The following is a 13873-nucleotide window of genomic DNA, read 5'->3' on the forward strand; positions in this document are numbered from 1 at the left end:
AAAACTTGCTTGGATCTCAAGTTTATGATTATGGGTGAAGTAAAACAGAACTGAAGACAAAACTAACTCCAGGTCATTGCAGTGTGTCTCGCACAACCGCTACTCTCCACACTCTTTATGGTGTAGCTTTGGTTCTATGCTTTAAAGTCTCACTTCATTAAACAGAAGTCTGTGTTTTTCTTTCCAATCATCCTGACGGCTCATTACACCAGTCAAGGAGACACAGACAAATCCCTGGTCACGTAATAGCCCCTCTGTCTCTCTTTCTGCCCCTTGGCTTTATTTTTAATCAATCTACAAATACAGTTATTAGGTCATTGGATTTTTCTTCCTGTTCACTTCTGCAGGATTATTTGACAGAAATAACAGCACACAAACATTCATGGAGAGTCTCCTATACATGAAACCCCAAATTTGAATCTCTTGATTTTCTCTTTTCATATTCTCTCAATTTCATCCTTCTGCAACACAGCCCTAATGGCTTTTATTTGCTTAGCAATTCATCTGAGTGCAGCAGCTCAGCTCAATTATGTAAAGGAGCATCTAGACTTTCACTACTCAATCCGCAAAGTCAGATGTATGTGCAGCTTTTAATATGCACATGAGAAAATAAAATGTAACATGACAATAGATGAAAAGCAAGAAAATGAAAAGCAGATGCTCCTGTGTGTGTGAATGTGTGTTTGACTGGGTGAATGGGTCTGTGACTGTAAAGCGCTTTGTCCTTGTAGGAAGAAAGGCGCTATATAAGTATACGCCATTTACCATTCTGCATTTTGCAAGTGCTTCCCTTGTGGTGGTTAGTGTATGTTCTTATATTCTAGGCTACTTTAGTAAAGCAATGTTACATTTTATTCACGTTTGAATTCAATTGAATGTTCCTAACAGGAAACATCCCTTTTAAATGCAAAAAGAAAAAAAGAAAAACCCAAACGCACAGACGTAGCAGCGGGTGGCAAACTTCACCGTTCCCAGGCTTCCAGCGGAGCTCCTGCTTTAGAGCTCTTCTTCACAGCAATGTTTATCTACATTCATGAAGTTACAATTTGTAAGGCCAGAAAAACAAATAAGCAGCAGTTTTTGGTTCGTGTAAAAAAGTATATTCAGGGATGGTAAAAACTGAGTGGGACAAAGGTGGTAGTTTTTCTGAACCTGCCTTTTTTTAGCTGACTCATCCTGTACCTTCCAGAAACTTCGTCTTTCGACTGCAGTCCTACAGCTACGCACTTTGGTATTCCCCGTGGGAGCCAACCAAATAGACATTTCATTTATCTGACATGCCGTTGTATTATATTTTAACCTGCTTTCAACCTTCCCTGTCCTTCCTTACTCCCTTTTCATTTATCCATTCCACCATCCTTGTCTAGAACCCAATGCCCTAAGTAGCCCAATCAACCCTTTCCTGACTTCTCACCTCCTTCCAAACGCTTGTTTTTTCACACAAAGACACTGAACTGCAAGTGAACCTGGGGAAAAGGCAGATCCACGGCAAGGTGAAAGACCGCTGATGTTCAAAAATCGAGGTGAGGAAAGGAACTTGGGGAAGGGACAAAGACAGATGGGCATCGGAAAAAAACCCCAGAGAAAGACAGATGTCCATAGCTTGAGACGTGATGAGAAACATCTTTTAAATACATGATGTTTTCTTTTCTTTAATTTTGGAATACCAGAAATCCCTTAATTGAGACTCTTTTCTGGTGATTGGTTCCAATCTAAAACGTATGCGTGTGAAGATAATTCAAATCTATTTCTTTTACTTTGGTTCAAATCTGTAGAAGAAAGTAGACGACTGCTGCTGAAACATTAAAAATGCATTTCCTCCAAATTATGCTCACAACTCAAGACTGGATGCAAAACTGAGAAATCCAGGGGGGATTAAAGACAGATTTTGGTACAGTCCAGGTGTCTCAGGCACAAAATCAAGATGCCCTCCAGACCCCTCCCAGGGAATATGTTTTAGATATGTCTCACTGGGTGGAGGCCTCAGGGCAGGCCAAGGACTTGCTTAAGCAATGTATCTTTTGGCTGGTATGAAAACGCCTCCATGTTCCCCAAAAACAGCTGGTGGAAGTGGTGGCAGAGCGGGAGGTCTAGGGACGTCTGGTCACATTGTCAGCCCTTTGACCTGGTCCCAGCAGGAAATAGATGGCTGGTTTGACGGATGGACAGAAAGATGGACGACAAAAAAATGTAACAGTAGAGGCAGAAGAGGATAAAAAAAAATCCTTTTCCTGCAGAAGTAGAAATCCAGAACTCAAGGTGTGTCTGACCTTTGAGATCAGACAGAAAGAAGGAGAAAAGAAAGGTGTTGGTTGAGAATGACAATTTCTTTTGCCAGTGTCGCCAAGCATGGGGAAAGTGTTGATGCGTATGTAATTGGAGGGCGGTGTAAAGGAGAAATGCGGGTGGGGACGAGTTGAATGACTACTAAAAGAGCATAATCAAATTTGCCAGATAATATTGAAGATCTCCACTCCAGTCAAAAACTCTCCAGTTTTGATCTACCACAATAGCTGCCAAATAACAGCTGAGCGAGAAGATTCTTAGCTGCTTCTGCTGCTGCCCTCATCTCTTTGTTCAACAACAAGCTTGCTCCCTTGTTTTTTGAATTGCACAACAAGAAAACACGACCTCATATTCACATTCGACTCTAACTGAAAGTTTGCCAATTTGTCACAGAAAAAAAACTGTGCACTGTTTGTGTCACACATAAAGTACCCCTGTTTTTGGTGTTTGCATCTGGGTCAACCTTCATTAACAATCTATCCACCACCAGTGAACCTAGGTGCAACATACTGGAAAAGAAAAGGACAAAAGCCCTGCTAACAACTCTGCTTTGTTAAGAAAGCAAACTGTAGTCGCTGTAACACAACAAATGTACAACATTTTTTTCAGAATTATGGATTAAAACTACAATAGATCTGTAGTCTTTTCAGAGTTGAGGTAGATTCCTCACAAGCCAAAGCTGGGACTGAAAACCTTAGAAATAGTGTTACATGTTTTTTGCATTGATTAATTAAAATGTTTTCTACCTTTACTAAATCCATTTAGATGTAACTTTTTTGTGACATCATTTGGTAAAAGAATATAAACTGGACAGATAAAAAAAAGACAAGTGCTATCCAAACACGTTTGCTATGCATGTTTCTCTGCATGTGAAATCTCAGATGAATCAAAGATAAGCGAGTACTCACCATACACCAACAGAGTGTATTGATCAGCAGCGCGTCCAAAGTTGTTCTGGGCTTGGCACAGGTACGTTCCGTTGTGTGATTGGCTGAGACGGGAAATCTGGAGAGTGGGCCCAGAGATCTCTGCCCTCTCAGGCAAGGTGTCATTAATCTTGGACCACTGAATATGTCTAGGCCTGTGAGGGATTATGGATACAGAATATAGTATTTGATGAGTCAGTGAACCATTCCTCAAATGACAATGTTTTTCAAAATCAGTTATTTAATGAAAAAAAAAAGAAGCTGTTTTTTTCTTTTGATATCAAAAATTCCAATAAAAAAAGATAAATAAGTCTCTACCTCAGATATAAGCAATATCTTTAAAGGGCTTACATTATGCAAACTCAACTTTTTTCAGCATTTAAGTGTTTTGTAATTTTAATTCCCCTCAAAAAACAACCCCAAAATGGTATTTTGTTGTTCGTTTTCATGGGCGAAACGCAAACACGCTACGGAGGCCGGCTGTAGGTTGACACCATGAAATGTGCGGCTCCCAGAAGGAGAGAAAGGCGGCGACTCAGAGAGAGAGTTGCCTTACTTCCAGGAACTATGAAAATCGTTCTTTCGAGTACCAAATGTAATAAATTATTATATTTATGGATATAGTTTAGTCTGAATGTGCAGTTTGAATTTTTACATATATTCCAGAACTGGAGCAAAGTTGCAGTTTATTTCTGTTTAAGCGTAACATTTTAAAAGCGGTAAACTTTTCTTGTAACTTGATGAACTTGGTGTTAAATTTTAAAAACGTTTCAAACAACTAGATTTAGGTTTTGAAGCACCAAACATGTTTGTCTTTCTCATTTACACAGGCATTTTTCAATGCTTTGTTTTTGTTCTAACTTTATAGTATTAAATTTGAAGTCTATTCATGCCAGCACTCTATTTTGATAGTGCATCTTCCACATAAAGCCTTGCACTTGTTAAAGGAGACAGCTCTTTCCCTTGCCAAACTTTATTAAAGATCATAGCAGTTTAAGACAATTTGTAAAATTGGTGGTTTATGAAGTAATTAAAAATAAATTATCTAAAAAAAATTGAGTACAGTTCAGTGAAAGTAAACAGATCTTAAGAAAATTGCACCAAAAAAAACAACAACATATCAATCTTAGACAAATTTTTCCCAAAAACATAAGTCATCTAATGCAAAAAATAAGACAATGGTAAAAGCACCAGCTGTTGGGAGTGTTTTAAAACTAGAGAGGGGAAAAGAAGGGTAAAGGAAACCACAGGGTGAGGTTGACATGGGAAGATGGAGAAAAAAAAAGCTTGCAGAAGGAGCCAATGGCAACAGGGCGCTTCCTCCTGAAAAGTAATGAGGAGATGAATGGTCAGAGGGCAGGGATGGTGAGAAACAGTTGGCAGGAGGTAGAAAAGGGCAGATGAGAGAGGAATAGGTGTCAGGTGTTAAGGGTAAGGTAAAAAAAAAAAGACAAAAGCAGACAGAAAATAGAAAGAGGAAAAAAAGTCGAACTGTGTCAGAAAAGATGAAGGGAAGACGGAAGAGAAGATTGTGTGGAACAAGATGAAGGGATATAAAATGATTTGGTCATGAAAGATGGGCAGGCAGTGCAGACAGAAGGTGCGGGGATTACAGAGACATCCTGGCGGGGAAATCTGTGTATGAGTGTCTTTGGCAGGGAGTCATGGCTGATGCTAGTCTGGCTAGATTATAATCCTGACTCATCTGGTTTCTATTCCCATGGCATGTTTAATAAAACCACTTTTCTGCTTAGTGTCACACACACATTCTTTAACCTCTCCTGCGTTCAAGTACACTTAGTAAAATCTTTCTCTTTGAAATATACACATTGCTAGGGATGTTATTGCACAAATAAGATGGTAGTCAAGTAAAACGGCAAGACATGCCCCTTAACTGCTGTTGTCTTGACAGCCAAACAATAAGTGCAACTTTTTGTACCAATGGAGCACATCTTTATTGGTCATTATTGCTTAAATTGACCAGAATCATTTCAAACATAAGATGACAAAAGAAATGTGCATCTGTGTGTAATCCAGCATAAGATGAGGGTCCAGAGCAGACTTCAGTTCTGTCTCTTTCTGTCAGTCAACTACATTCTCAAAGCATCCATGCAGCGTTCCCAATCAGCCATTTGAAAGCTTCAGTGAGGTTAACGCCAAAACACTTCTCAGCCAGTCCTCTCTGTGGATTTCATAAAAGTCAATAGACACACAGAACAAGACCGCTACACTTTGTGGCTCCATGAAACTTTACTGAGGAGCTTTAGTGGACCAGATTTCTCACAGACAGATGGGCAGACCATTCAGAAGGTGGTGGTTTATGAGCTTAGGACCCAATATCCTTTTGGAAAATGTACAATCAGCTCTGAACATCCTGAAAAAAGAAAGATTTGATAAAAAATTGTTGAATATTGCTTGGTTTTACCATTCCTCACAAGTGGAGGTGTGTGCAAGTTTACAATATTCACACTCAGTCTCCTCTCTGAACAAGCTCTCAGTCAGTCTCAGGTGCTTTTTCTCTGTTCTGCATGCAATAAAATATGAATCGGGTGAGTTTCACCCATCTGTCAAACTCTAAATGTCAGCTGATGCCACAGCTGCTGCAGTTTGGCTGTTTTTGACTAAACTTACAGACACAACACTTCTTTGGCACGTGCCGCCAGAGAGTTTTCACCTGAATTTTAAACATAGCAGATGTTCACATGTTTGTCATTAACAGGCTTCAGTCTGCACTCCTGGATTTTCCTGTGTGTTCCCCCCCCCCCAGTTTTTAAGCTATTCTAATGTTCAGTGACTCCTAGATGAAGAAAAACTAACTACTTAGACAAGATAACATTTCAAAAGCAAATATATAAATTTAAGGGAATTATTTATAAAAAAAAGACAAAAGACCGAGAAGAAGTACATTTCCTGCCACCTCAGTTTACACTAACCAAAACAGACCATAAATGAAGCAGATTTTAAATAAATTTGAATTCAGCAAATTGCAAACTTTTTGTGTGCTGTCTGCTGTGAACTGACTTGAGCATTAGCTGTTATAGAAAAACACTGGTGCTGTTATTGCATGTAAATCTGAAGCTGTAGCTCCATTATTTTACTCTTTATTGCTTCAAAAAATCTTCAACTGAAACACGTTTTCCTGACAGAGCATTTTTCCTGCCAGTAGAGGGTCCCAAAGAGCATTTTACCACAAAAACGCACGGGTACTGTTTTAAGGATGGTTTCACTTTTGAAGTAGAATTCATTTTTAATGAGATTTATCTAACAACAAACCTGCAATTTACACACAATTGCACAATTTGAACATTAAAATAGATGTATGTACATTTCACACGAATGACTTCGCTGCTGCAACCGAGACTATTTAGCAAGAGTTTGGCGTTGAAGGTCTACGAAATGGAAGAATATGTATTAGTTCCTATTGGTTTGGGCGAGCCTCTGCATAGATTATTAGAATACATTAACTATAATCCACATTAGTCACTGTCAAGTAGATGAAAATAACTTATGTGAACCTCTAGAACACATTGAAGAAAAATATTGGTAGAATATCTGGTATGCAGCAAAACCCTTATATCTATTTATGGTAATATGTGTCCATGTGTCATTGAGAGATGAAACAACTAAATAAGACATTTGATCAAACTCAGTTTATTGCACCTAATTAAAAACGTTTATTAACTATTTTCTGTGCATATTTTTTTTTCTTTTTTTCCAAGCTTTTCGTTTCAAATTTTTTTTAAACAAATATTAAAAGACTTTGGACAAAATTTGACCTTATAATACTGAAAACTGTTTTTTATTGGAAAAAAAGTCTACATAAATGTTTAATATAAAAATAATATACCTTAATAAAAATCAATTTGGTTGATTATTCCTTTGGGTAGAGAAAATGATCATTAAAAGTTATTTAATACATGTCATTTTTTAATACATGTTTTTTATTTGACTGTTTTTTACACCAAAAGAAAACACACATAAGTTAAAATACTTGTATCTTGTGAAATTCAGCACTCAAAGGGATTAAAACTGTACCATAAAATATAATGTCTTAAAACATCAATGAGTTACTGAATAGATTTCTTAAAATCTATCCTGTCTTAATTTTTTAATCAGGTTTGCCAAAAATGCATAACAGAAAACAGACAGACTCCTTTCTGACAGCTCCTAACAGCCTGGAATCATATCATCCAATAGGTGAAGCAGAGCCCTGTCAACTGCTACCTCTATTACAAATATGACAGAATATTTTCCTGAGTCAAAGTTACAAAATGCGAGTCTAGCATAATGCCAGTATCAGACTTAGTTTGCACGAATCCAAAGTCAAACTTACAGAGGATTACCGGTGACAGAGCACGTGAGGGTGAGGGAGTCACCCTCACGCAAGATGCCCAGTGGATAAATGATTCGAACAGTGGGTGCAACTGCAAGAAAAAGAAAGAAAGATGAACACATTCCAACACAACATTTTGTACTTCAACATATGTCTATGCTATGTAAGAGGGAAAAGCATTTATTAGCATTTTATCAATTAAAGACAAAGAGTCTGGATTGAGGCTGTGTTTTGTGTAGGGATGTGTTAGATGGCACCTTGAGAGGAGAGCAGTGGTTTAATATGCCTACATTACATTAAGTAATGGTAAGTAGGTAAGTGTAGACTGTACATTCAGCCTTAAAGCTATAATTAGAGTCTTGACTTAGATCCTGGCAGCCACTAGAGTTCAATGAGGGGAGATTCTGCAACTGCATCTAACAAATTGAGAAGGGTTTCCAAAATCTCTCTTTTTTTAAAGTGTTGCAGCCATTTGCCCTTGTGTCAAAGGATGTTTGCAGGGTAAAACGTATCGTATATTAGAACCACTCTTAATTATAGATGGTTAAAAGAATGGATGGATGGATTTTTATGTCAGTCCATGAGGAAATTGCTACTACTATGTGTAGTTCTGTTAAGTCTGTAAGAAATTAGCCTGGTTGATTAAGTGACATAATAAAATGTAAAAAAAGATCATCTATATTAATTTCAAGGTGTTTAAAAAACATTTGCAGTGGAAAATTATTCATATTTTTTACAGTCAACACTGTGTTAAATGAACTGAATGGGTGGTCAGAGAGCTCCTATGAGCTTCATGTTAAAAGGACGAGCCAATCGGGTCAGGAAAATAGACAATCAGGTGTATATTTTTATATGAGAAGTCATGTTGGTGGATGAGTAAGAATAGGGAGCTGATCTAACCAGCAAATTTACTGGATCCAAGTTTTAAACGTGTTTTTTCTATGTCAGTCAAACAGAGTGTGGAGGGGAAGAAGTCATAATTTCCTGCGTTCATAGCTACAGATATGTCAACAAAATAAGTTTTAAGCATTTTACTGACCATTTTTCTGCCTTTAGGGCCTCTGTTATTAATAGTGAAGTGTGGCGTCTCTTAAATACACAATGAACTGGGTGTAATGTGCAAAAGAAATTTGGGTCACGCTTCCAACCCTCATTTTAATAACCATATAAGAATTGAAGAAGCAAAACTGGTCAATGGATCCCTGGTCAGGTTCAGATTGGCAAAGCTGTAACCGTAGCCTCTTTGAATGCAACTGGAAAAGTGCCAAAGGCAAGGGAAGCATTTATTACATGTCTGAATGCAGGTTCAACGCGAGGAGAAAGTGCATGAACAAAGTAAGCAGGTTGGTTGTGAGGCTGTAGCGAATAACAATGAGGCTGACTTGTTGCCAGCTTTATATAAATGAGGTCTATGAAGAGGTTTGAAGTCAAATCAATGGATCAGAGAAAAGAATGCAACAAAGTTCTGACACATATGATGAGCACAGGGGGACCATGTTCTAGAAAGAAAGATAGGAGACTGCCAAGATGATCTACAAAGCTGTTCTAGTGGACGGCAGCTATCACACAGACAGTAACTGGAGCATTCATGACAGGTAACAATTAAAATAGAAAGTTCAGACAGATTTTTCTTTACTTCCTGGCCTCCATGTGTGGATATTAAGCTTTTTAGTATGATAGGTCCAAGTACATAATGGTGTAAAGACGACAGTCGATAGAAAAATCCATTTGAAATTCATTTGAAAACAGAAATGACCCAAGAATAGCGCTGTGGACAAAAGATTCTGATGGATGATCGACTCCTCCAGGGGTCTGTTGTCACAGATTTCAACTTTAAAAAAAAAGAAGGATGAACACGACAGAAGAACAAAAAGAAGGAGCAAATCAAAAGTGACACAAGAAGGAATCTTTAACACTCGTTTCCAAGGCAACCAGCTGACAATCTTGCGGTTAAGACACCTGTTATCATAAGCTGCCTACAGCTCGCAGTTGATGTATAGCTCCAACTTCAGCAACGGAGCGATGGGATGCCAAATCCACCTTGGAGGTTGGCCATTGTTCCAATTTCTGTGGCTGGAGGAACCAGCAGCATGCAAATCATCAAACGTATGAATATTAATCGTTCTAATCTATCAACAAACATTTATGTACAAATTAACTGTACTCAAAGAGCAATACAGGCGTGCTTACTGAATATGAATCATATCTACAACAGTAAATATTTATATATGCCTGTGGAGTGTTTGAATATGGAGAATTATAGACATATTGCAGGATAAGAATCATGCTGAACTGGCAGGGATGCCGATAGGAGAAAAGAACAAACTGATTAATCTAATATTGGTTTTGTGGAAGCATCACAGTAACACTGTAGGTGAAATGCTCCTACCATCTGTCTCTGTGGAACATAAATATAGTATTAAAATGTTTCAACACCAGGAATCCAAACGGATCCAAAACGGAGCAGCCACTTTCTAGAAACAACATAAACAAGAATAGCATTATTAAAAATTAACTCGGGTGAAATGAGAGCAAGTCATGGCAGTTTTCTCTCCCATGTCAAATAAAATAGGCAGGAATATTAAACATAAGATATTAAAGCTGACAGAATTACATCTGAACAAGATGAATGAACCTTTCAGAGTCTTTCAAGTGTTTACAAAGGAATATAGATTAAACATGTTTGACATTTTTAAGATCAAAGTATCTAAATATAGAGCTGTTTTTGTACAACACATTTAGCTTCTTGATAAAATTTTTAATATTAACAGTTTTTTTTTACCATGATGTATTTAAACTACACTTTCTATTTGTATGCATTTTCCTTTGATATAAAACATTATTTTATTAGTGCTCCAAGGAAATAAGCTAAAAAATATTAAGCTTTCCCTAAGCGTTTCTCAGATCACACAGAGTGATCTGACAAGCTTTCTTTCCAGCTGAAATTACTAAGATGCTTAAACCCCAGGCCAGGACCTTAGCCTGGCTGGAGGGTTTATGCAGAACACCAGTCCGGGCATGAATTAGTCTGTAATGACAGCAGCTCTCACACTGGGCAGATCCACACGTGACTAAGTACCATGTAAATTTGGCTTTGGACGACCCAAATGAAGGAGGTGGGGGGCAGATGTGGCAGAAATTTGAAACATTCAGAGAAAAAGTACATGACAAATGCAGTACAAACTGAACTGCTGCTCTTAAACATGAAAAACATAAAGTAAACCATGAAAGAACTAATGCGAAACTGAGAAGCAACCATTGACTATATTTGAGAACTTGACAGAGTGACCCCAGGTGATGCCAAAGAAATGTTGACCCAGACTGACTTGGCCCAATCCCTGCTAACTAAATATTTCTAGTTCCAAAAAATGGCAACTGAATTGTCTGAATTTTTGGTGAAACTGGAAGTAAGCCATTTGCTACGGGTGACGTCACACTCACTCGATCCAGTTTTCATCTAAAGTCAGTGGGAGCAAGAAACAGGCTTTTTTCTCTGTCTTGTCACCTTTTTGTTTACTTGTTGTCATTTTGTCATCTTTTTTCAAGTCAGATTTAATTTATTTATGGAATTATTTAAGCTGTTTTCTCGCAGTCTCTCTATTAAGGTCCTGAACATCAACTTATTATGAGACTCAAACCTTAGAATAAAGTTTGTTTTCAACTATGATTATGATGATGAAGAGTGGTATAAAAAAGTTTAAATAAAGTAATTTAGAGGAATCTTACAATACACATCTAGGCGATAATGTCGGATCTTCTTCTGGTCGTTCAGTGCCGGGTGGGTTGCTTCACAATTTAGTGCTGCTCCATTGTCCTTCCTTTCCACTGGAATGCGAATGGTGCTGAACACACTGAACGTCTTCCCATTCTCCTGCTGGGACACATCACCTGGAGGCAGGTAGAAAGAACAGAAGGAGGAGGTAATGCGATCAGCCAACATCCTATATTTCCTTTTTTATTTTTTTTTTATTTCAGTTGAGATATCACACCTACGGAGCAAGGAAGGAAAAAAGGCAGCTGGGAAGAGACTGTTAGCCAAGAACACAGAGGGGGACAGCAAAAAGTGTGCTGAAAGACAAGTTAGTGACAGTTGAATTAACCTTTTAGGTCTTCACTGGGCATCTTAGGAGGGGTAGACAGGCAGCAGAGAACAGAATGAAAGAATGCAATTTGCATCCATGTTACGCAGCAATTATGAGCAGCAGACAAGTTTGTTTTGAGATAGCAAATCAACTGTGTGTTTTGTGTTTGTGGGCGCAAAAGAAAAGGACGACTTAAGAAGTGACTGAAGGATAAAAGAGCGAATATGCATAACTCAATTGAGATTTTAACTGAGGCAGACATGGGAGGAGCAAGATGTCACAGCAAGAGAATAAGGGGAAGGAGAAAGGGACTGGGGGGAGATAAAGATGCAACATATGAAGGATTTGATGTCTGTTACAGTGTGGCTGTGTGTGCGTTTGAAGGGGGGGACATAAAAGGAGATCATAATAGAGCAGAGCAAGATGAAAGTGAAAAACAAAAAAGATGCTAGAGGAGGGGAGGAGGAAACACAGATTGAGGGAGGAGGACACACTGGGCAAAGCTAACAGGACTTGACACGGTCACGTAGCCAAGGTTTGTGCTTGTTTAGGCAGAATACAATATTACTTATGTCGCACTTAGTTTTCACTTACTTCCAACAAGCAAATGAAAGCTGACCTAATCTCAGACTTAAAAGTACGCGTACTGCAGAAAGATAGTGTCTTAATTAAAAAATGCTTCCCATATCTGCTGGAATCTTCCTCTAACCTTCAGTGTCACAGTTCGTTTATTTCAGACCCAAAAGGCAGTGGAGGAGGGGTAAAGAAGCGGGAAGACAGAGCAGTGAATGAAAGACAGTCGTGAAATACAGAATCCGCACTTCTGAAGCCTTTTTGCAACCTAAAACTGGGCAGATGAAGACCGTGTATTTGTCAGCGGCAATATTCCAAGACACAAGGAAAGAAACAGGAATCAGATAAAAGGTTGAGAGAAGTGATGGGGAGGACAGAGGGGGAGTGACAGAATGATGAGACAGGTGCCTCCTGACAGCCAGCAAGAGAGACAAAAGGATGAAAGAGGCACAAGGTGTCAGAAATCAAAATAAAAAGGAAGGAAACTGAGATCAAGGCTGGCATGAGGTTTAATCAGCACAAAACTTTTGATCATGTCCTACAGAACTGATTTATTATTTCAGTCTGTTAAATTATTCTTCATATTTGGAGGAACAACAAAATAAAAATAAAAAGTTTTAATTTAAAATGTAGTCAACGGTTTCAGTAAAAAAAAGGTTTTTCATAATTCACCTTTGCTCCTTCATTTGTTATTTTTGGTTGTTTTTTTCCTCAGTGAATCAAGAAAGATTTTAACTAAAACCCAAACACTGTAAAGAAATAGATTTAACAGAATAGTACTCAATACATTTTTTTGGGTTAAACAGGCTGAAGGCTACGAAAAGACAGATCTCAGATCTATTATTGAAGGACACTCCCTGATAACTGAGAAACCAAAAGAGTCAGCGAATTACAGACAGGATAGATCAAGGTAATGGACTGATGGATGGCTCATAGAATTTCTAGACCCAAACATGTAGGGAAAGATAGAAGATGAAATAATTAAGGGTTGAATTAAATACCATTTCTTCAAGAGGCTGAAATAGACGCCAAGAGAGATTGGCAGAAATATTCAAAGTATATATCGGCTAAGCCTTCATATTCTTAGACTTGACAGTTTGTGAAACTAAGTCTTTAAAATATTCAGACAGTAGTGCAGATACTGAACAAATTTGAATTATTTGGCTTTCGCAAAAAACAAAAAGTAATGTCTAACAGTGGCTTTTAGCCGTTTTTCAACTATGTACCAAACATTACCTTTTATTTTTAACAAATGTACCCCTTTAATCAGCAAAAGGGAAGCTTTATTTATGAAAGACCAAGGTTACAAACAAAAAAAGCAGCAAAATAAAAAATATGCATAAAAACAACAGATGATTTGAGTTGGAAACAAGCACAGTACTGTTTCAGTAGTTTTTTTATATTCAAAATTGCAGATTCGCAAAAATGTAAAAAAATTGCGATAAGATGGTTAGAAAATTACACTAAAAATATTTAGATTGTAGATAAATTGTAGACAAAAATAATTATCCAACTGCTGGAAATTTTAAGCGGACGGAGTTTTACATAGATAAGTGTTTTACTTTTTACATTTTCCTATGTGCAATGAAATTTAAAGAGTGATCTCTGATTAGTGCAATACTCAGTCATTGACAACAAGGAATGTACAGCTAATACAAACATTGTATTAAAAT

The 13873-nt window shown here is 37.7% G+C and overlaps 1 protein-coding gene across 6 annotated transcripts in view; it reads right to left on the reverse strand.

Moving 5' to 3' along the window:
- Positions 1-13873, reverse strand: part of cadm4 (cell adhesion molecule 4) — a 190005-nt gene that overhangs the window by 9090 nt on the left and 167042 nt on the right. For all 6 annotated transcript variants that reach the window (XM_011485610.3, XM_011485611.3, XM_011485608.3 and 3 more), the window contains 3 exons: positions 11272-11433; positions 7546-7636; positions 3195-3367 (listed from right to left, as the gene is read on the reverse strand). In XM_011485610.3, coding sequence (XP_011483912.1) covers positions 3195-3367; positions 7546-7636; positions 11272-11433 — 426 coding nt within the window. The remainder of the gene's footprint in view (positions 1-3194; positions 3368-7545; positions 7637-11271; positions 11434-13873) is intronic.

The sequence above is a fragment of the Oryzias latipes genome, chromosome 16 (assembly GCF_002234675.1).
Source record: "Oryzias latipes chromosome 16, ASM223467v1".
Classification (NCBI taxonomy): domain Eukaryota; kingdom Metazoa; phylum Chordata; class Actinopteri; order Beloniformes; family Adrianichthyidae; genus Oryzias; species Oryzias latipes.